The sequence below is a fragment of the Acomys russatus genome, chromosome 7, assembly GCF_903995435.1.
Source record: "Acomys russatus chromosome 7, mAcoRus1.1, whole genome shotgun sequence".
NCBI classification, from domain to species: Eukaryota; Metazoa; Chordata; class Mammalia; order Rodentia; family Muridae; genus Acomys; species Acomys russatus.
The window spans coordinates 59,713,530-59,735,404 of record NC_067143.1 but is presented as its reverse complement, the minus strand read 5'-3'; the positions used below and the strand labels follow the sequence as shown (position 1 = coordinate 59,735,404).

At 45.4% G+C, this 21,875-nt stretch overlaps 1 protein-coding gene across 1 annotated transcript in view; it reads right to left on the bottom strand.

Moving 5' to 3' along the window:
* Positions 1–21,412, bottom strand: part of Swap70 (switching B cell complex subunit SWAP70) — a 64,486-nt gene extending 43,074 nt beyond the window's left edge. The window contains exons 1-2 of the mRNA XM_051149216.1: positions 21,215–21,412; positions 797–937 (exon numbers count right to left, since the gene is read on the bottom strand). Coding sequence (XP_051005173.1) covers positions 797–937; positions 21,215–21,313 — 240 coding nt within the window. The 5' untranslated portion in view covers positions 21,314–21,412. The remainder of the gene's footprint in view (positions 1–796; positions 938–21,214) is intronic.
* Between the last annotated feature and the right edge of the window lie 463 nt (positions 21,413–21,875).

Sequence of the window (21,875 nt, the reverse complement as noted above, 5' to 3'; positions counted from 1 at the left end):
AGTAAGCATCTCCTGCCTTGAGTCACTTCCTGTAGGCACTCGGTTGTAGAAACAGGAGACAGACCTAGTGCATCTTAGGGGAAGATGAAGTCGGCTGTGTGACAGCTGCACAGCGACAACAACCATCCCCTTTAGTATCCTGGGTAACTGCCAGCACCCAGAAAACCATATTTTCTAGGAGAAGTAAGCATCCTGAGAGAAGATAGACACTGAGGAACACAAATATTTTTTTTTAAGATTTTATTTACTTATTATTATGTATATGGTGCTCTGCCTGCATGTACACCTGCAGGCCAGAAGAGGGCACCAGATCACATTACAGATGGGTGTGAGCCACCATGTGGTTGCTGGGAATTGAACTATGACCTCTGGAAGAGCAGCTGGTGCCCTTAACCACTGAGCCATCGCTCCAGCCCCACTAATACATTTTTAATTTCAAAGAAGGAACTGAGCTGGAGGTGTCAGATGTCAGACTGTGAGGAGGAAAGGGAGGAGCAGAAACTCCAGCCTCACTCCTTCCTCTCTCCTGAGGAGGCCTCTGCACCCAGCTTCTTTTTCATTTGTTTGGTTTTTGTTATTGTTTTTTGAGGCAGGGTTTCTCTGTGTAGCCTTGGCTGTTTTGGAACTCAGAGATCCCCCTGCCCCGGCCTCCTGAGTGCCGGGACTAGAGGTGCGTGGCGCCCCCACCCGGTTCAAACCCATTTTCTTATGCACTCACCAGGAAGGACTGCCTTGGCCCAGCTGGTGCACACAAGCCAAGCAAAGCTGTAGGTGCGAAAGGTTAGCATCATCATACCTTTTCCAGAATGAACTTGTTTAAATATGGCATGTAGCCCTGATTGGAGACGGGCCCCTCATCATCGTCTCTGAAGTGTTCCTCAAGGGCCACGGGGTCGTGTGGGACCTTCAGCACCGTGCACAGGTTGTGGGAAAGGACCTAAGAGGAGGGATAAAAAAAACACTGTGAAGACGCCCACTTACCACTGCATAGCGCCATAACTGTGTGTACACGCCCACTTACCACTGCATAGCGTCGTAACTGCATGAACACAACAGTGCTCCCTGCCCTGAGCAGGAGACGATGAGAACAATCTAGCAAATACAGGGTCTGCCTCAGGCACTGTACGCCTCACCCATGGAGCTCTTTCCATTCCTTTCTGTATGTTACCTGCTCAGTATGGGCCAGGCTCCATGCAAGCTCAGAGAATAAACTCCTTGTTGATTTTTATTAACTAGCCCATGTTGAGGAGAAAAAGGGGACAGGGGCAATAGAATGTGTTCAGAATTAAACTTTTCCTCTTGTCAAGCAGCTTGGCTATCAGAACTTGCTTACAGAAAGAACCTGGCAAAATACTGTAAAGCATTTTGGAGAAGGCATTTGACCTGGACAAGATACAACTGCTCTGGACTTAATTTTTCCCATATAAAGGACCACATTAATATATAAATATATCAAGTATTAATTGTTAATCTCTAAGTATAGTAATATCTCCACATTTTTATGACTTCAGGCTAAGGTTGGCATCAGTATAAAGACACAAGACAGTCACAGCGTATCTGTAATCCCAGCACTCTGGGAGGCAAAGAGGCAGGTGGAACTCTGAGCTCAAGGCAGCCTGGTCTACAAAGTAAGTCCAGGACACTCAAGGCTACACAGAGAAACCCTGTCTGAAAAAAACAAAACAAAAAAGCCAACATGAAAAAAAACCCAAAAAACTAAACATGCACACTTGCTGGGTGTGGTGGAACGCTTATAACCCTTCAGTCTCTGAGGCAGGTATATTGCTCCATAGTGAGTTACAGCACAGCCAGGGCCACACAGAGAAACCCCGGGGAGCGGGGGCAACCACGCACAGTGCACAGTCATCTATACCTTCAATTTTATTAAGGAAGTCACCTTTCACACACACCTATTTCAGCTAGATTTTTTTTTTTTTTAAGGTTTTTTTGGTTTGGTTTTTGGTTTTTTGAGACAGGGTCTCTCTGTGTAGCCTCGGCTGTCCTGGACTCACTTTGTAGACTGGCCTCGAACTCACAGAGATCCGCCTACCTCTGCCTCCCTGAGTGCTGGGATTAAAGGCATGCCCCACCATGCCCAGCTGTCAGTTAGGATTTTTTTAAGATTAAAAGTTTTAATCTATAAAAAGAACATTTGCATATCTTCTTTCTCTACTGGTTTTGCTTCTCAAAGCATCATCTGTGTGGAGGTCCTTCTGTACGCGCTCTGTCAGTTTTAAGGAAGTCAATGTACGAACAGTCCTAACTGCAGCAATGAACACTTTACCAGCCCTACGAAGCAGGCTGGGCCCCTCCCGCCCTGTACTGGACACTGGGGCCTCTAAGAGGAACACAGTGGGGATTTCATGCCGCCTTGCACACCAGTCAGCAAAATCCTAAACATAGTATTTCTTCCACCTAACAAGTATATCCTAAATTACCCCAAAAAAGTTTTGTAAGAATCGATTTCAAGACTGTAAAGTGCTTTAAAATGGCAGAGAAAAGTTCCCATATCAGGTTCAAAGACCATTCAAACATAAAAATCACTTGGGACTTTACCAAGTAAAAATCCCCAACCACTGGTTAAATTATGGTATGTCTATAAACGTCAAAATAATGATGAAGCTCACTGTATACTAATATGAAAATAATCCCAAAATAAGCCATGTTTTTAAAAAGGAAAGAGTATTCAAGTGTCACAAGATAAATGAAATAGGAGGAAAAAATAAGGAATTCTGAAGGAACACATGAGAAACTAACAACTGTGAGGGAATGAATTTGGTTGATGGGAGGCCAGGGCCAGAAAACAAGGATTCAGAGCAGCTCCTTTAAATAAAAAAAAATTAGAAATAAAAAGCCAGGCAGTGCTTAAGAGCCCACGGAAAGCCCTGCCATGGACCCTGGACACCCACCATTCTTTTTGTCTTATGAGCAAGATGTAAACCGGGGGCAGTGGTGGCGCACGCCTGCAATCCCAGCACTCGAGAGGCAGAGGCAGGTGGATCGTTGTGAGTTCGAGGCCAGCCTGGTCTACAGAGCAAGTTCAGGACAGCCAAGGCTACACAGAGAAACCTTGTCTCGAAAAACAAACAAACAAACAAACAAAAGCAGGATGTACTCGCTCAAATAGATTAAACTGGATTTTCTTGGCTAAGGTTAGTAAACAGAGCTGAGACCAGAACCAGGTTTCATAATCCCTCGTCCAGCACTGTCTAGTAATAAACTTGATTTTTCAGTTCTCTAAATGAATGCTATTCCTGGGTGTTCCTCCCATAGAACCCCTCCCACACTCAAGAGTTCTCACATTCCCTAATAAATCTGTTCACCCTATTTTAAAATGGAAGGAAGGAAGGAAGGAAGGAGGGAAGGGAGGGAGGGAGGAAGGGAGGAAGATTTCTATACTGAATAGCTCTTAGTAGAGGCAAGGACAGTGTATTTAGCTCCCACTACTTTGATAGTTTTATTAACAACCTTTCCATACGTAAATCATTCTACAGTGACAGCTCTGTGGAGGCCTTAGGATGATATGGGTATTTTGGTCTCAGTACCCTCAATAAAAAATGAAGAGCTAGGCTTAGTCTAAACTTTGGAAGGAAAAAACCCCAATGATTAATTGTTAACCCAAACCCATAAATTAATTCTGGGGGGAAAAAAACTAATTTAGATCAATGGTTCAGTTTTATTATAGTTCTCTTTTTTTGTAAGATTTATTTATTATGTATGCAATGTCCTGCCTGCGTGTGTGCCTGTCTGCCAGAAAAGGGCACCAGATCTCATTATAGATGGTTATGAGCTACCATGTGGGTGCTGGGAATTTAACTCAGGACCTCTGGAAGAGCAGACAGTGCTTTTAACCGCTGAGCCATCTCTCCAGCCCCATTGTTTTGTTTTGTTTTGTTTTTCAATTATATAATAAGGTTTAGAAAAAGCAGTCTTCATCCAGGCACAGTGGCGCACGCCTTTAATCCCAGCACTCGGGAGGCAGAGGCAGGCAGATCTCTGTGAGTTCAAGGCCAGCCTGGTCTACAAAGCAAGTCTAGGACAGCCAAGGCCACACAGAGAAACCCTGTTCTGGGAGGGGAGATGGTCTAGACAATATCTCATTTTTGGTTTTGTTTTTAAATTTCAAAAACTATAAAGAAATCAAAATTTAAGGCTTAGAGTGTTATTCCATCACTAAGCTGACTTGCTTCTCAGGAATGAGACCTGAGCGCTATCACCAGATCCTTGAATTTGTAATCCCAGCACTGCGGAGGCAGACGGCAGAAATCCTTGGGGCTCGCTGGCCAGCCAGTCAAGCCTAATTGGTGAGCACCAGGACAATGAGAGACTGTCTCAAAAGAGATAAACAACACTCCTCAAGATGACACCAGAGGCTCCCCTTTGGCCTCTACACCCATGGATACACACATGCATGTACACACACATATACACTTTATATTATTAAAACAAAAAAGGGGAAAAGGGAAAATTCTGATGCCAAAAATACACGCTAGTAAAAGATTGGAAAGCTGGGGGCTGGAGAGATGGCTCAGTGGTTAAGAGCACTGACTGCTCTTCCAAAGGACCCGGGTTCAATTCCCAGCAACCACGTGGTGGCTCACAACTGTCTATAACTCCAAAATCTGACACCCTAACACAGGCATACATGCAGGCAAAACACCAATGTACATAAAACAAAAATAATTTTTTTTTTAATTTGAAAAGTTGTGCTGCACACCTTTAATGCCAGCACTTAGGGAGGCAGAGGCAGGAGGATCTCTGAGTTTGAGGCCAGCCTGGTCTAAAGAGTGAGTTCCAGGACAGCCAGGGCTACACAGAGAAACCCTATCCTGAGAAAAACAAACAAAGAGATTGGAAAGTTCCATAAACCTCCACAGCAACCTGGGCTTTTGAGAGTGGCTGCACACCACCCACCCGTTTACTTTAAATACTGCAAGGAAGTAAGGACCAGAGCTGTCTTTACAGATGGCAGTGTTTAAGTGTGTAGATGAGCCTGCACGCCGTGACGCTGCTCTCTTCCGCTCTTTTTTCCTTGCTGGGCAGGCTTCTCTATGAAAAGATAACTCCAAAGCCATATGATGCTGTGTCTGGGCTGCAGGGCTGAGCTACTGCTCCCTTAGTCAGCTCCCCAGTCAGCTCCCCAGGGCCCAGGAAGACGACTGGCACTCAGCAGAGCTAAGCCAAACCGCGGTGGTGGGCAATTAATACAAACCCAGAGAAACAGTCTCTATATGGAAACCCTCTTCTCCCTGCACAGGCCTATGAGGAAACCACTCCCAGAAGCCTTAGCCCTTTCTCCACATGAGAAAGCGGAAAAACAGATCAAACAAAAGCAATCAGAAGCAAAAAAAGACTACAAGTCCCTAATTTGTAGAAGGACTGCCAGGGGCTACCCTAACAGGAGTCTTTGCAAGCTGTCTGAAAAGCTGAATTTATCCCACTTCGAATGCCTCCAAAGGCCATTCTTTCAGCACCCACATGATTGCTAAGCAACTTTGCTCTCAGCCCCCGAGTCTGAAGAATAAATCATTGTTACACAAGAAAATATCCACATCCATGCCAGAAACTCATCTCTGTAGGCCCAGCTCTGCTGAGGCTCTGCTCTGAGGCGACTGATTGAGCCCCTTGAGTGAGTAGCCGCTGTGCGTGGCCTGCGTTTGTCCTTCTAAGTGTTTGCCCCAGCTATCAAAAAAATGAAACTAAGGATGGTGAGCAACTAAACAGAGTTTTAACACACACACACATGCACACGCGCACTCATGCATACATCCACCAGAGCACACATGCTAAATGTTGAATGCTCACCCTCCTCCCTCCCAAAGACGTAGCGACCCCTCCCCCGGCTCACGCGGCTTCCCCTTACAGGACGTGCGCAATGGGCAAGATTCAGGGCTGAGGAAGGGGGCGGGGATCTCTGCTCCAGACACTTGTCTGAACTGGCGCGATTGCAGAACTGTAATTCATAATGGGTGATCTTTTTAAAAACACGAAAAATTCCTGTCTCGGTTATAAAATTTCAAGCTAATGGCAGCTTACCAGAAAGTTCTTCCTAACAATGAGCCAGAGTGACCAGCTTCCTGTTCCCACCATGCCATTGTCTACTGGAAGCCCCGCCCCCTTTCCACATGGAGTCACGCTCCCCTTCTGCCAACAGCCTTTCCTCCTGCTTAGTCTTGCCTGCATCTCTTAAATTATCTTCATTTTATTCAGCCTCAAAAATCAAAAAACAAAAACACTCAGTCCAACTATAATCAATTACCATCCTAGACACTGTTACCAAATAAATCTTCAGGTGCTACTTACCTTCCATTGTCTGAAGACCACCATCTGCTTACAGGATTAGAAGCCAGCAAAGTACCCAAGTTCCAGATAAGTCTGCCCACAAGCCAGCTCAGTTTACCTTTACCAGCCTTAGCTTTTCCTGGGCCTTTGCACAAACTACAAACCCAGCCAAGCAAGTTCACTCACTAGCTCTCAGGCAAACCCTGCAGCTCTCCTCTCTCCTGGGTTCCCCGGAGTAAGGTCCATCCGCCTCCATTTCTACCGAAGCTCTTCCTGAACTCCAAAACCAAAGTCTCTTCCCGAGCTGGGTATCCCAAGCATCTGTAACTCTTGCACTACCCCACTGCACAAGGATTCCCCCACAAGATGAGACATTCTGCAAGCAGAACCATGCCTCAGTGCACCGCATACCATGGCACATGATGAGCAATATCCAGGTGTTTTCAATGACAACTGAATGACTCTAAACCTTCCCTTAATAGTAAAACAATTTTGGCTTTCTTTCTCTCTCTCTTTCTTCCTTCCTTCCTTCCTTCCTTTCTTTCTCTCTTTGCCTGTTTGTTTCAGGTAGGGTTTCTTTGTGTAATAGAGCCCTGGTTGTCCTGGATTCACTTTGCAGAACAGGCTGGCCTCAAACTTACAGAAATCCCCCTGCCTCTGCCTCCTGAGTACTGGGATTAAAGATACACACCACCACACCGGGCTAACAATTAATATTTTAATAATGATGACAGTCAATTTAAAAGTCCACTCTCCCTTTCTGCTTTGGTTTGCTTTGACTTCGAGTGACCTTGAACTAATGGCAATCCTGCTGCCTCAGCTTCTTAAGTGCCGGCATCCCAGGTGCAAGCCACCACGTTCAGCTTTCTATTTCTTTTTTTTTTTTTTTTTTTTTTTTGTTTTTGTTTTTGTTTTTGTTTTTTTGGTGACAGGGTCTCTCTATGTAGCCTTGGCTGTCCTGGACTCACTTTGTAGACCAGGCTGGCCTCGAACTCACAGCGATCCGCCTGCCTCTGCCTCCCAAGTGCTGGGATTAAAGGCGTGCGCCACCACGCCCGGCAGCTTTCTATTTCTTTATATCATAGATTAAAAAAAGTCTAGACTCAAGACTTGACCTAGGTCATCCAGTGAGGTACAACAAAAAAGGGACTGGAGCCCAAGTCTCCCAGCTGTGCCACGGTGGTGACCTACACCAGAAACAAGCCGTCAACCCACCCACCTCCTCCAGCACGGGTAAGAACTCGTCAGCAGCACACCCTGCCCAGTGAAGTACTTCGCAGCACTTACTCTGTGCCCCGCGCCAGTGGGCTCTTAGATCCCTATCTGCAGCTGAGGAGGAGAGCTCAGCTTACTGCTGCTTTCTTCTGTGCGCTAGAGAATAGCCAACATGCGCCCAAGGGAGGGGCCAGCAGAAGCCCCACCCCCCAAGGGAGGAGCCATAAGAAGCCCCACCCCAAAGGGGATGACCCAGCAGAAGCACCACCTGAGAGACACAGTAAGGAAGGTACCTATCCCCAAACCATGCCTTGATATTAGCCATGGAATATGCACCACTGAACTATGAATAACAGTCTCACGGAAAGCCTTTAATTTTTTGGTAAATTCATCAACTAAACCAACAATCCCCCAGAAAACCACTAGTAAATTTCATCTCATAAATTTAAATTTTTCTATGTCAGAAAAAAGATACCCAGCCAGGCGTGGTGGCACACATCTTTAATCCCAACACTGGGAAAGCAGAGGCAGACAGATCTCTGTAAGTTTGGGGCCAGCCTGCTCTACAAAGCAAGTCCAGGACATCCAAGGCTACCATAGACACCCTGTTTCAAAAAAAAAAAAAAATCTTTGCTAGGTATTGGTGCCACAAGGCAGAGGCAGGAGGATCTCTGTGAGTTCAAGGCCAGCCTGGTCTACAGAGTAAGTTCCAGGATAGCTAAGGCTGCACAGAGAAACCTGTCTCCAAAATCCAAAATAAAGAGAGAGAGAGATACCCAAGCAAACAAAAAGGGTAATACCACAGTATCCAAACCACTCTGAGGAAAAACAAAAACAAAAAGGAACATACAATTGGAAAACGAGCAATGGGCATGGAGAGAAAGCTAGGAAACTGAAGACTGAAAAGATTTTCTAAGTTCAGTTTAAGACTGGACACGTGGTGCATAGAGTTAAATGTGAGTTTTGGTACATTTTATCATCTCTCTACATTTAAAGTTTTTATTACATTATTTGTGTGTGTGTGTGTGTGTGTGTGTTGGGGCGGGGACAGGGGCAGAGGGTGTGAGTGTCACAGCCCACAGGGAAGGCAGAGGACAACCTGCAGGGGCTGCTTCTCTTCTCCCACCACGTGGGTCGCAGAGAACACACAGACTGTCAGGCTTGGCAGCATCGTCACTGACCCATCACATTGCTCTCTACATTTTAGTAATTACCGAGAGGAGGGAAGGCATGTGTGTGCCTGCCACCGTGGAAGCCTGGAGGTCAGAGGTCAGCTTTTGGGCATAAGCCCTCTCCTTCCCATCATGTGTGTCCCAGCGAGCATCCCAGAGACTGAACTCAGGTCGTCAGGGTTGGCAGCAAGCACCTTCTCCCACTGAGCCATTTCCCCAGCCCTCACCTGTCTCTGTAAGAACTTGTTAAACACGGTTTGTTACGGAGATTTAGCTGGGTGTGGTGGCACGCACCTTTAATCCCGACACCGAGAAGCCAGAGGCAGATGTCTGAGTTCCAGGCCAGCCAGGGCTACCTTGTGAGACCCTGTCTTAAAAAAGAGACCCTAGGGCTGGAGAGATGGCTCAGAGGTTAAGAGCACTGTCTGCTTTTCCAGAGGTCTTGAGCTCAATTCCCAGCAACCACATGGTGCTCACCAACCATCTATAATGAGATCTGCTGCCCTCGTCTGATGTGCAAGCAGAACATTGTGTATGTAATAAATATTTTTTTTTTTAATCTTAAAAAAAGAGAGAGAGAGAGAGAGAGAGAGAGAGAGAGAGACCCTAAGCTATGACTATTGCACGGAGGTCATCCTCTGAATCGCTTCCTGCTTTGTTGTTTGTTGTTTCGGAGGGGTTGTATATGTTGTAATTCAGATACTGGGGAGGCTGAGGCAGGAGGACTGCCAAGAGTGTAAGTCATGCCTTGCATGCCTGATGCCCTGGGGGTGACGCCACATGGGTGGGACAGACCTCAAGTACAGACGTCTAAGGAAGAGTGTGGCGGAGGGCTCTGTAGTAGGAGAGGAATTCGGCAGCTCAGCCTGGTGCCCCCTTCTCCAGGAGAAACCCCTGAAGGCACAGTGCACAGGCAAGTGACAACCAAGACCGCAAGTCTGAGGCCTACCTCTGCTGTCTTCTCTTCTCCCTCCTGACTCTCTGTAGTGCCTGCAATATGGCTTCTATCCGTATTGAGAGGAGACACATTCCAACAGCTCCCCAAAATGAATGAAACTACAAATAGTACCAAGCCCCACGTATACCATATGTACTTTATGTATCCACCATAAAATTCAATGTATAAATTAAGCCCAGCAAAAGGTTAACAATAACTTAAAATATAATAATAATAATAAATGAACAATTAAAGCAACACACTATAGTAAGTTATTTAAAACTTGTGAACTGTTTGTTTCTGGAATTTTCCATTTGATATTTTAGGCTATGACTGATCACAAGTAGCAGAAGCCATAGAAAGTAAAATCCAAGGAAAGGGGGCAGGAGAGAGGGAGAAGTAGCCTACATCTTAATCTTCCCATTTAACAGATAAAATACAGAAGCAGGGGCTGGAGACCCGGCCCCACGGCTAAGGTGCTGGATGCCAAGCTTCACACCTGAGCTCCATCCCAGAACCCACACGGTGGCAGGAGAACCAGCTCCCAAAAGTTGTCCTCTGACCTCCGTGTACATGCCAATACATGCACATACCACCTCCATCCACAAAATCAACATATGAAAAGTCAGTTAACAGAAAACATCCCCAAACCACCCAAGTACAGGACCGCAAGTTTTTAATCCAGTCCATCTACCCAAGTGTGTATAAAACAGCAGTTCTCAGTCTCTCACCAAGACCTCAGGTATAACAGCCATCCTACGGTCAGGACGAACTGTGGGCGCCATGCTCCTTTAAGGGCAGACTGTAGCCCTCTTTCCACAATCCAGTGAAATGCGGTCATTTCCAATGCTGTCTCTACAGTCCACCAGAACTGTTTTGTTTTGCTTTGTTCTTGGTGAGGGGGTAGGAGTTTGAAACTAAGAGGCAAATATACCCACTAAATCACACACTCCCTAGCTCCAGAATAGCTTTTTTTATTATCTAGTGTCATTTCTGGCTGGTCCACCATGCACACAGATACCAGTCTTCTAATCCAAATCAAATGTGACAAAGATAATTATTCCTAAAGAGACAAAAGACACAGGAGGCCTGGAAATGTGTTCCACGTGTCCTCTTCCTGTAAGAATTTTAACACATGCAGATTTCCTCTTAAACGCTTTTCCTATCAACTGCTGAGAACTGCAGTGTCAAGTGGACTTGGAAAGGGACTGTGGCCTGGTGTGGTGGCGCACGCCTTTAATCCCAGCACTCAGGAGGCAGAGGCAGGCGTATCTCGGTGAGTTTGAGGCCAGCCTGGTCTACAAAGCGAGTCCAGGACAGCCAGTGCTTTTACACAGCAAAACCCTGTCTCAAAAAAACCAAAAGGAGAAAGAAAGAAAGAAAGAGACTGTGAATACATGATAAAGCTCACTAGTCCCAGCATCCAGGTGTCAGAGGTGGGGGGAGGGGAGTGGTCCTGTGAATCCATGAGTTCTAGGCCAGCCTGGGCAAAACAATGAGAACCCCATTTTAGGGGAGGGTTAAGTCAGACATGATGGCTCACTACTATAATCTCCCAGCACTGAAGAGGCTGAAGAGGATCACCTTGAGTTTTAGACCAATGTGGGCTACACAGTAAGTTCCAGGCCACAACGGACTTTGGCCAGACAAAGAGTATGAGACTTTGTCTTTAAAAAAAAAAAAAAAAGTGTGACGAGAAGAAGTAAAAGATTCTGAGGCACAGGCTACATTTCTGTTGTGAAAAGGAAGTGACATGAGAAAGAGATCTTCCACTTATCCCTGACAGGAGAAAGGTCCTGAACATTCCCCCACTGCACAGAATGAGAAGCACATGTCCAGGGGTGGCTAGCTTAGAAAGCCGGCAGCTCCAGCTTCGTCACTGTGCCCCTGTGGGACTGTGGTGAGACCCGAAGGAAACAGGAAGCAGAGCCCAGGACGGTTGTAAGCTCTGAGGGGTTTTGGTGGTGGTGGTTGGTTGGTTTTGGTTTTTTGAGTCAGAGTAGCCCTGCCTATCCTGGAACTTACTCTGTAGGCCAGACTGGCCTCAAAACTGCCTCTGTCTCCTGAGTGTGAGATTAAAGGTGTGAGCCACCTCTGCCCAGCCTGAAAACTTTGAGTTTTAAGATCAGAAAAGATGGGCTAAGGTGAACTGACAACACCAAAAATAGATAAGATGTAAACTTACATCCATCTTTTTAAAAAGATTTGTTTTTTTTTTGTCTACAGAGCAAGTTCCAGGACAGCCAGGGCTACAAAAAGAAATCCTGTCTCAGGGCTGGAGAGATGGCTCAGAGGCTAAGAGCACTCACTGATTTGACTCCTCTTCCAAAGGTCCTGAGTTCAATTCCCAGCACCACATAGTGGCTCATAACCATCTATAATGCGATCTGGTGCCCTCTTCTGGCAGGCAGGCACACATGCAGGCAAACACTGCATACATAATAAATAAAATAAATATTTTTTAAAAAAAGAAATCCTGTCTCAAAAAAACAAACAAAAGATTTATTCTGTGTACATCAGTGTTTTACATGCATATGCATATGTGTGCCATGTTTGTGCCTGCTGCCCCTAGAGGCAAAAGGAAGCATCACATACCCTTCTCCAGCCCCCACATGTATTTTTTTAAACACTAAATTTCCAAGATATCACAATGAAAATTTTCTAGCAAAGACTGGAAAACAGAAATAACTTGTAACTCACTCCTACCCACTTTAAGACTTGGAACCATTTGATGTTCTCTTTATGTAGAGACTTTCCTTTCTTTACTCTTTCATTTTGGTAAAATATTACAACTAGTCGCAGAGACTTTTTTCTTTGAGGTCTTGCCCCATAATGCACACCTGTCTTCTCATCCTCAGTCCTCCTGTCTGAAGCCTGGAGTGCTTATAGTTACAGACAGGGATTGCCACCGTGCTGGCTCTCAACAACTTTTAGTAGGCTCCCTTATGATTCCAGTCCCCTAACCTTGCTTTTTAAAATTAGATTTTTTTTTTTTTTTTTTTTTGGTTGCCCAACATAAAGTGCTTTCACCACAGTGGTTAACAGAAACACAGGCAGCAGGATCAGGAACACGATGCTATTCATGCCAAGAACATGAGACTTAATGCACAGCTTTGTGTTCAGAGTTTCACACAAAAAAGGCATTTACTGCAATTTGCTTCCTTTAGGTCTTTAACTGATCACTTTCGCCTTGCTCAATTACTTTAACAATCCAGGTAAAAACTTTTGAAACTAGATGCCTGCATGGAACAAAATACAAGGGATTATTCAAAAGACATGCAAGATAAAGAATAAAAAACAACTGACTCAAACTCCTTCAAACCTAATGGTTCAGTCCTGTAGTCCCACCCCTTAGAAGGCTGGTGCAGATGCATTGCTGTGAATCAGAGGCCAGCCTGGGCTACCACCCCTTGGAAGGCTGGTGCAGATGCACTGCTGTGAATCAGAGGCCAGCCTGGGCTCCCACCCCTTGGAAGGCTGGTGCAGATGCACTGCTGTGAATCAGAGGCCAGCCTGGGCTACCACCCCTTAGAAGGCAGGCGCAGATGCACTGCTGTGAATCTGAGGCCAGCCTGGGCTCCCACCCCTTGGAAGGCTGGTGCAGATGCATTGCTGTGAATCAGAGGCCAGCCTGGGCTCCCACCCCTTGGAAGGCTGGTGCAGATGCACTGCTGTGAATCTGAGGCCAGCCTGGGCTCCCACCCCTTGGAAGGCTGGTGCAGATGCACTGCTGTGAATCTGAGGCCAGCCTGGGCTACAAAATGAGACCTTACTGGGGAAGAATATGAATAAATATCTCTTATTGAAAAAATAAGATGGAACTGCTCACACTGTCACTCTAAAAGTGATTTTTATTTAGATCTTCACTATAGTTGCAAGCTCTTCAACTTCAGAAAGGTACAAAAAAAAGCGTTTCTAAAAAGAGCAGAGCCAGGCATGGTGGCGAACGCCTTTAATTCCAGTGCTTGGGAGGCAGAAGCAGGGGGATTGCTGTGAGTTCGAGGCCAGCCTGATCTACAAAGTGAGCCCAAGACAGCCAAAGCTAACACAGAGAGAACCTGTCTCGAAAAACCAAAAATAAAAAATAAATAAATAAAATAAAAAGAACAGAATAGGAGCAGAGCCAGAACACTTATTTTAAGCCATTGCCGGCACTAACATGCAATTCACCCTGAAGCCATAATTGCAAACTAAACTTTATAATAGTGGTTGCTAAAATATCGCTAGAGTTTGCTATATTTAAGAAAAAGCACTCGCTATGTAACAATAAGAGTATTAATTTAAGGTACATTGTGAAGTCTGGAAGGAGCATAAAGGCTGAGAACCAGTGTGGGCAGGGAGAGACTTTCCATCGTGTAAATGCCCTTTTTTTAGTCTTATGAACTTCATACCACGTGTACATATGAACTCTGACAGTTCCTCGTAAATAGTTAAGCAATAACCTTCATTGTTGTGTGCTGGCGTTACATTTAATTCTTAGCAAGGAACAACCAATGAAACGCTAAAGAATATGATGACAGCTTTTCATTTTGTTTTGTTTTGTTTTGTTTTGTTTGAGACAGGGTCTCTCTGTGTAGTCTGGACTGCCCTGGACTCGCTTGTAGACCAGGCTGGCCTGGAACTCACAGGCCTGCCTCTGCCTCCCGAGTGCTGGGATTAAAGGCGTGCGTCACCACACCCAGAGTGTTCCACGTTTTAATATTTATTTGTTTATTTTTATGTGATGTGTGTGCCCTGTGTGCATGCCGTGGCCCTGAGGTCAGGGGAGAACACTAGATCCCTGGGCTGGGATTGCAAATGGCTGTGAGCCGACATGTGCATGTTAGGAACCCGGCTCCTCTACGAGAGCAGTAAGTGCTCTGTAACCATGGAGCCATCTCTCCAGGCCCTGTATATTTTTATTTTACTGACAAGTTCAGCAAAAGTCGTACTGACAGCACTAAAATAAATGGCATCATATTATCAAATTTTTCTTCGGATTTTAAGTTTCAAACTGAGTGTCTTCTATCCAATGGTCTTTCTACTGGTGTTGTGTTTCCTATCCTTACCTCTACACATCATGCCTGGCCTCTGCATGCACGTAGAGGTCAGTGGACAACATGAGCGGTCAGTTCTCTCCTTCCACCATGTGGGCCCCAGGGATCAACCTCAGATTGTCAAGTTTGGAGCGAGTACATTTACCAGCTGAGCCGTCTCACTGGCCCTGGGTTTTGATTTTTTAAACAGTCTTGCTGTGTGGCTTCGGCTCCACCATAAAGCTAAGACTATCTCACACCTGTAGTAATGTTCCTGCTCAGACTCTCGAGTGTTGGGATTACAAGTCTGAGCTGCCATTCCCAGCTGGACTTCTTGTCTTTTAAGGATAGGGCAATTATGCAAGTCTATATGAGCAGGGGCAGAGAGAAGGAGTAAAGAGGCGTTTTCTAAGGATTTCATCCTCGTAACTAAATTCAATTAATTTAAATTTAAATTTAGCAAAAGCTCTTATCTATCTCTTCTTCCCTCATGTCTCACAACCATATTCCCTGCCCTGGGAACAGTGCCCAACACACGAAACATCCATTCTGCATTATTGAACGTATCCGTCTGTGCCAAAAGTTAGGAAAGTAGGCCAGCAAGATGGAGCCAAGCACTCCTGAAAGTCGTCTCTGAACACCACAGACACAACCATGGCACGCATGCTTCATATTTCACACAAATATCACACACATACACAAGTGTAAAGAAAAAGAAGTCTTAGTTATAAAGGTGGGCTGGGAGATGGCTCAGCAGCTAAAAGCACTGGTAAAGGGGCTGTTCTTCCAGAGGACCCAGCTTTGATTTCCAGTGCCCACAATGATGGCTCACCATCATCTGTAACTCAAGACCCAGGGGCCCCCACGCCCTCTTCTGGCCACTGAGGGCACTACACACATATGGTGCAAATATACCTCTCTCAAAAAATAAAATAAGGGCTAGAAAGATGACTGCAGTTAAGGGCATATATTGATCTTACAGGGGACCAGAGTTTGGTTCCCAACACCCACACACAACTACCTGTAACTCCAGTTCCAGGAGATTTGATGTCTCTGGCCTCCTTAGGCATGTGCACATAGCCGCACAAAGGCATATGCACATACACGTAATTAAAAATAAAAATTTTTTTCTTTTTTCTTTTTTTTTGGCTTTTCGAGACAGGGTTTCTCTGTGTAGCCTTGGCTGTCCTGGACTCGCTTTGTAGACCAGGCTGGCCTCGAACTCACAGCAATCCGCCTGCCTCTGCCTCCCAAGTGCTGGGATTAAAGGCATGCGCCACCACGCCCAGCTAAAAATAAAAAATTTTAATTAAAAAATAAATTAAAAGGTAAACCAGCAAAATGGCCCAGCGGATAAAGGCATTTGCTGCCAAGTCTGACCCAAGTTCAGTCTCCAGAGTCCACATGGTAGAAAAAAAAACTGACTCTTCCAAGTTGTTCACTGAACTCCACGCGTCATAGCACACACGCTTGTGTGCGTGTGCATTATAAATAAACATAAATTAAATGAATAAACAAGTAAAAAAGATAAACCATGAATTTGAGGCTCTCCTAGTCTACAGAATGAGTACCAGGAAAGCCAGGGCTACACAAAGAGAAACCATGTCTCAGAAAAAAAAAATTAAAATAAACCAAGCATGCAGATGGTTTCCATCTGTAATCTCAGGACCTGAAAGGGGAAGGCAGGAAGACTGCTGTAAGTTTGAAGCCTGCCTGGTCTACACAGCAAGTTCTAGCCCATTCAGAGCTACATATAAAGATGCTGCCAAGACCGGGCATAGTGGTGCTTGCCTTTAATCCCAGCACTCGGGGAGGTAGACTGCTGTGAGTTCAGGTGAGCCTGGTCTACAAAGGACAGCCAAGGTTACACAGAGACACCCTGGCTTGAAAAAAAAATCCAAAAATAAATAAAACAAAAAAAATTCTGTCAAAAACATAAAATACATATTTTTTCATATTTTTTATATATGTAAATATATGCTTAGAATTCAGTAAGCCCTGGGTTCAATTTCCAAAACTACAAAAAGGGAAGGGGGGATAAGTGGTAATTAAGTATGGTGTGTGTGTGTGTGTGTGTGTGTGTGTGTGTGTGTGTGTGTGTGTGTGTGTGTAAAATGTTTGGGGACCTGAATTCAATCCCTAACACCTATGTGAAAATACCCAACATGATGCTTGTAATTTCAGTGCTGGGAAGGTGGAGACAAGAAGATTCCTTGGGGCTCAACAGCCAACCACTCTAGTCTAATTGGTAAACTCAAGCCAGGGATAGACCTCATCTGAGGGAGACACATGGCATTCCTAAGGATGGCGCCCGAGGTTCTCCTCTGTCCTCCACAACTACCATGTACCCATGTGCACCCACACATACAAGGACACATGCAGGGGCTGGAGAGATGGCTCAGTGGTTAAGAGCACTGGCTGTTATTCCAGAGGACCTGGGTTCAATTCCCAGCACCCACATGGCAGCTCACAACTATCTGTAACTCTAGTTCCAGGGGATCTGGCATCCTCACACAGATATACATATAGGTAAAAGATCAATGCACATAAAAATAAATATTTGTAAAAATTAAGAAAGAACACGTGCATACACAGATACACATTTTTTTTATAAAGTAAAAATAGGACTAGAGGTATAGCCCAGGGTAGAGTAATCACATAGTAAACTGGATTCCAACTGCAATGCAGGAAAAATGAATCCTAGCAGCCAAAAACTACTAACCTTTTATTAAGTTAGCAGGCAACTTATACATAAATACATTAATTCCAAAGCACTACTATTCCCCCAATGAAATGGAGTCAAATACCAAGAAGAAATTTAAATGAAAATATTTTCAGTTCCAAAAACACTGGCAGGATGTGTACACTGGATTAATCCAAAGTCTTTTACGTTGACACAGGAGAGGCCAAATACAACTCCACAGATGTGCTACTGACACATGGTTGACAGCTATGAACTGACATTTTACACTTCCTGCCTAGGCTGCTGGCAATAATACCATAAAGGGGCAGCGAGATGGCTCAGTGGGTAGAAGGTACCTGCTGCCAAGCCTGATGACTTCAACTTGACCCTGGGAATCCACACAATGGAAGGACAAAACTGACCCCTAAAAATTATCTTCTGATCTCCATGTCCACACTATGACACACAAGCCACCGAGATATGCACACACCCACACACATAGACACACACAAAGACATTAAATAAATGGAAGTTCTCTAGAACCAGCTGAGGTTTCATGTAATAATTTTAAAATTCAAGCCAGGCGCAGTAGCGCACGCCTTTAATCCCAGCACTCTGGAGGCAGAGGCAAGCAGATCTCTGTGAATTTGAGGCCAGCCTGGTCTACAAAGTGAGTCCAGGACAGCCACGCCACATAGAGAAACCCTGACTTGAAAACCAAAGAATAAAAATTTAAAATTTTAAAATTCCCCAAGTTATTTTCCTCAAAAATTTAGTGGAGTGCAATGATAGTAACAGAATTTTGCTTTTGTTTTTTGAGACAGTGTTTCTCTCTGTAGCACTGGCTGTCTTGGACTTTCTTTGTAGACCAGGCTGGTCTCAAACTCAGAGATATGCCTCCCTCAGCCTCTTGAGTGTTGAAATTAAAGGTGTATGCCACTCCCACCAGAAAGTAATAGAATTGTATCCCATCAATTGGAAAGGGGGAGGAAAAAGCAAAACCAAAACTATTAATTAATTAATTTTAAAAACCACTGGCTTAAAAAAGTGAAAACTGGGCCAGGCATGGTGTTATATACCTTTGATCCCAGCAATTCAGGAGGCAGAGGCAGGTGGATCTCTGAGAGTGCCAGGACAGCCAGGGCTATTACACAGAGAAACTCTGTCTCAACACCCTCCCCCAAAAAGTGAAAATCTTGCCCACCATGGTGGCACACACCTTTTATTCCAGAACTAGGGAGGCAGAGGCAGGTGGATCTCTGTAAGTTCTAGTACAGCCTGGTCTACATAGTGAGCTCCAGGACAGTCAGGGCTATACAGAGAGATCCCATCTCAAAGTAGATAGATAGATAGATAGATAGATAGATAGATAGATAGATAGATGAACTATAGATAGATAGATACAGAGATACATAGTGAGTGAATATCTTGGTTCTAAACCAGTTTCTGCTTTTACACTGTAACTTGGGGACAAATCACATCTAAAAGGCTTCAATTACCATATCAACAAAATTAAGGGGTACCCTGGGACTACCTGTAGGAAAGATGAGCTATTTTCTTAAGTTCTTTAAAAGTTAGAATAATAGGCTGTGACCATATGGTGGGGAAGGAGGCCCCCTTCTGTCACAGACCTAGGAGAGGGGACCAGGGTGAAAGAGGGAGGGACGGAGGGATGGAGGAACGGGAAGATACAAATGAGGGGATAACAACTGAGATGTAATCTGAGTAAATTAATTAAATTAAATTTTTAAATTTTTAAAAAGGGGCTGGAGACATGGCTCACTGGTTAAGAGCGCCGCCTGCTCTTCCAGAGGTCCTGAGTTCAATTCCCAGCAACCACATGGTGGCTCACAACCATCTATAATGTGATCTGATGCCCTCTTCTGCAGATAAAGCACTCTCATACATTAAATAAATAAACAAACTTTTAAAAAAAATTTTAAAGAAAAAAAATAATAATATTTGTTTTTCAATGTATACAGAGTAATAAGCACGACAGCTACAGGATGCAACAGGAAGGGTAACAGGTGTCACATGGCATAAGGTTTATACATTCTCCTTGAAGTGGCAAAATAATAATTCTAAGTACACGGAACAAAAGAAGAGAAGCCAAACCATACAACAGCAACCCTAAATCTAACAATATCAATTACTACTTTAAATGTAAATGGCCTAAATACTCTAAGACACATATCAAAAGAGTTAAGACCCAGCTACACACTATCTAAAAACTATAATAGTAGATAAAAGTAAAAACAAGGCCATACACTCGATTGCTAACCACAAATAAACTAGAAACAACACAAATCTTAAAGGGTGAATGGATAACTATTGCTCGCCTATACAATGTAATAGCCTAGCAATAAAAATACAAACAGATACGTTAATTTCTAAAGCATTCATCTGAGAAAAGGAAACCAGCTTCAGAAAATCCCATTCATATCACACTGTAGAAAAAGGAAAGCTAGGGCCCGGCGTGGTGGCTCGCGCCTTTAATCCCAGCACTCGGGAGGCAGAGGCAGGGTATCGCTGTGAGTTTGAGGCCAGCCTGGTCTACACAGTGAATCCAGGACAGCCAAGGCTAAATGGAGAAACCCTGTCTCGAAAAACCAAAATAGAAAAAGGAAAAGGAAAACTAGAACAGATCAGTGGTTACCACCTGTTGGAGATGAGGTTTATATGACAAAGCTTTGTGGGACGGAACTGATGAAATCCTAGTTGGTGATGTGACTTCCTACATGTGCTAGAATTCATTAAACTGTACATCAAAAAAATAAAAAAATAAAAAAAAGCGGGCTGGGGGGACACGGTGGTGCACCCTGTAATCCCAGAACTCGGGAGGCAGAAGCAGGCGGATGGAGACCAGCTTGGTCTACAAAGTAAGTCCAGGACAAGCCAGGGCTACAGAGAAACCCTGTCTCGACACCACCACCACCACCCCCAAAAGGCTATTATTAACGTTTTAAAATTACATGTGTGCCTGTGAAAACGTGTGTGCTCCCGCCCACAGACGCAAGAGGCATCCCCGGGAGCTGGAGTTATAGGCAATTGTGAGCTGTCCCATGGGGGTCCTGGGAACAGAATTCTATCTAGTCCCCTAGGAATTCTGGTCCTCTCAAAGTCGCTCTACTGAGCCATCCATCCTTCGGGGCCCCTATATATTAATTTTTTAAAGTAAAAGTATATGGCTAATTTTCATCAGCCCTTCTAAACTATGATTTAATGAATAAGATCAAAAGGAAAACAAGTGAGAACGCCAAATCCTTCTGGCATAAAAGCCACTTCTGAAAAGAACTTCCTCATTTACTGCACAAAATGCACAAAGCAAACCCAATCTTCGGAAACCTCTTCCCAAAAGAGGCTAAGAAAACCAGTCATTCAGATCCCAAATGCGTATATTTGAAAAATGCCTGTGAATGGCTCTTCTTGTCCGTTTCTATATTTCAGACTTTTCAAGAAGCTGCCAACTCCTGCTGGCTGGGTGCCACTTTGGGGTTTACTCAACTTACAAGTGTCCCTTTATGCGTACCTCATACTCTGGGGTCTCCGGGCGGCCCTAACAAGAACTCAGCAAAAAGCAATGGCCTTTGCAGGGAGCCAGAAAGATCCGAGCTGCTTGGCACGCGCTCCTCTGCGCACATCGGGCAGGGAGGCTCTGCTCCGCGTCCCCGAGGCGAGGCTGAGGATCCCGGGACACCCCCCAACACCCCGTCTCAAGGGGACGCTCTGCAGGTCCCCGGACTCCCATTACAGCAAAGCTCGGCCGTGGCAGGAGCTGGAGGAGCGCGCCCGCCCCCGCGCACCGCACGGAGGCCAGAAAGAAGAGAGAGGACCGCCGCCCCGCCACATTCCCAAACACCCCTCCCCGCGGACACGTTCCCCCTGCTGGAAGCGCCGGCAGGGGGCTCACCTTGAGTTGCGACTTGGAGACCTTGCCGCTGCGGTCCAGGTCCAGCGCGGTGAAGGCGTGCCAGATGGCTTTGAGCAGTTCGTCTTTCAAGCCCCCCATGCCCACGGCCGCGCTGCCCCAGCGAAGCTGGCCCGCCCAGTCCGCACTCCACCGCCTCTGCCTCCAGCAGGATCTCCAGAGACTACGCTGCCCGCCGTGCTGTCACCTGACCGCTGCGGGTCCCGCCCTCCCCGAGGGCACGCCCCCTCGGGTCCCGCCCCTCCGTACTACCAGCCAGCCCCTGGGATGCCCTCCTCTGTCCAGTGTGGGAACGTAAACATCACGCCAAGTCTCCTCTAGTGGGTTTCCACTCCAACCCAGGCTGTTTTCAAAGCTCGTGTGTGCCCCCCAGAGAAATGACACCCCCCCAATCCCGAGGAACACGCGAGACGAGAGTGATCAGCCTCTGCAGAAGCCCTGCAGTTATTATGGGAGCCTTGCTGGAGTCAGTCTTATGAGGCCAGACAAGACTCCGAAAAATGCCCAGAAAGAGCCTGGAATGCTCTGTCCCAAATCGGGAAGGACGAAGAAGGGGACAGAAACAAAAGGGAGTCTCTGAGAAAAGTTGGTTCATGCACTTCTCTGTAGTGGCCTCTGGGAGGCGCAGCAACAAGTTTTTGTT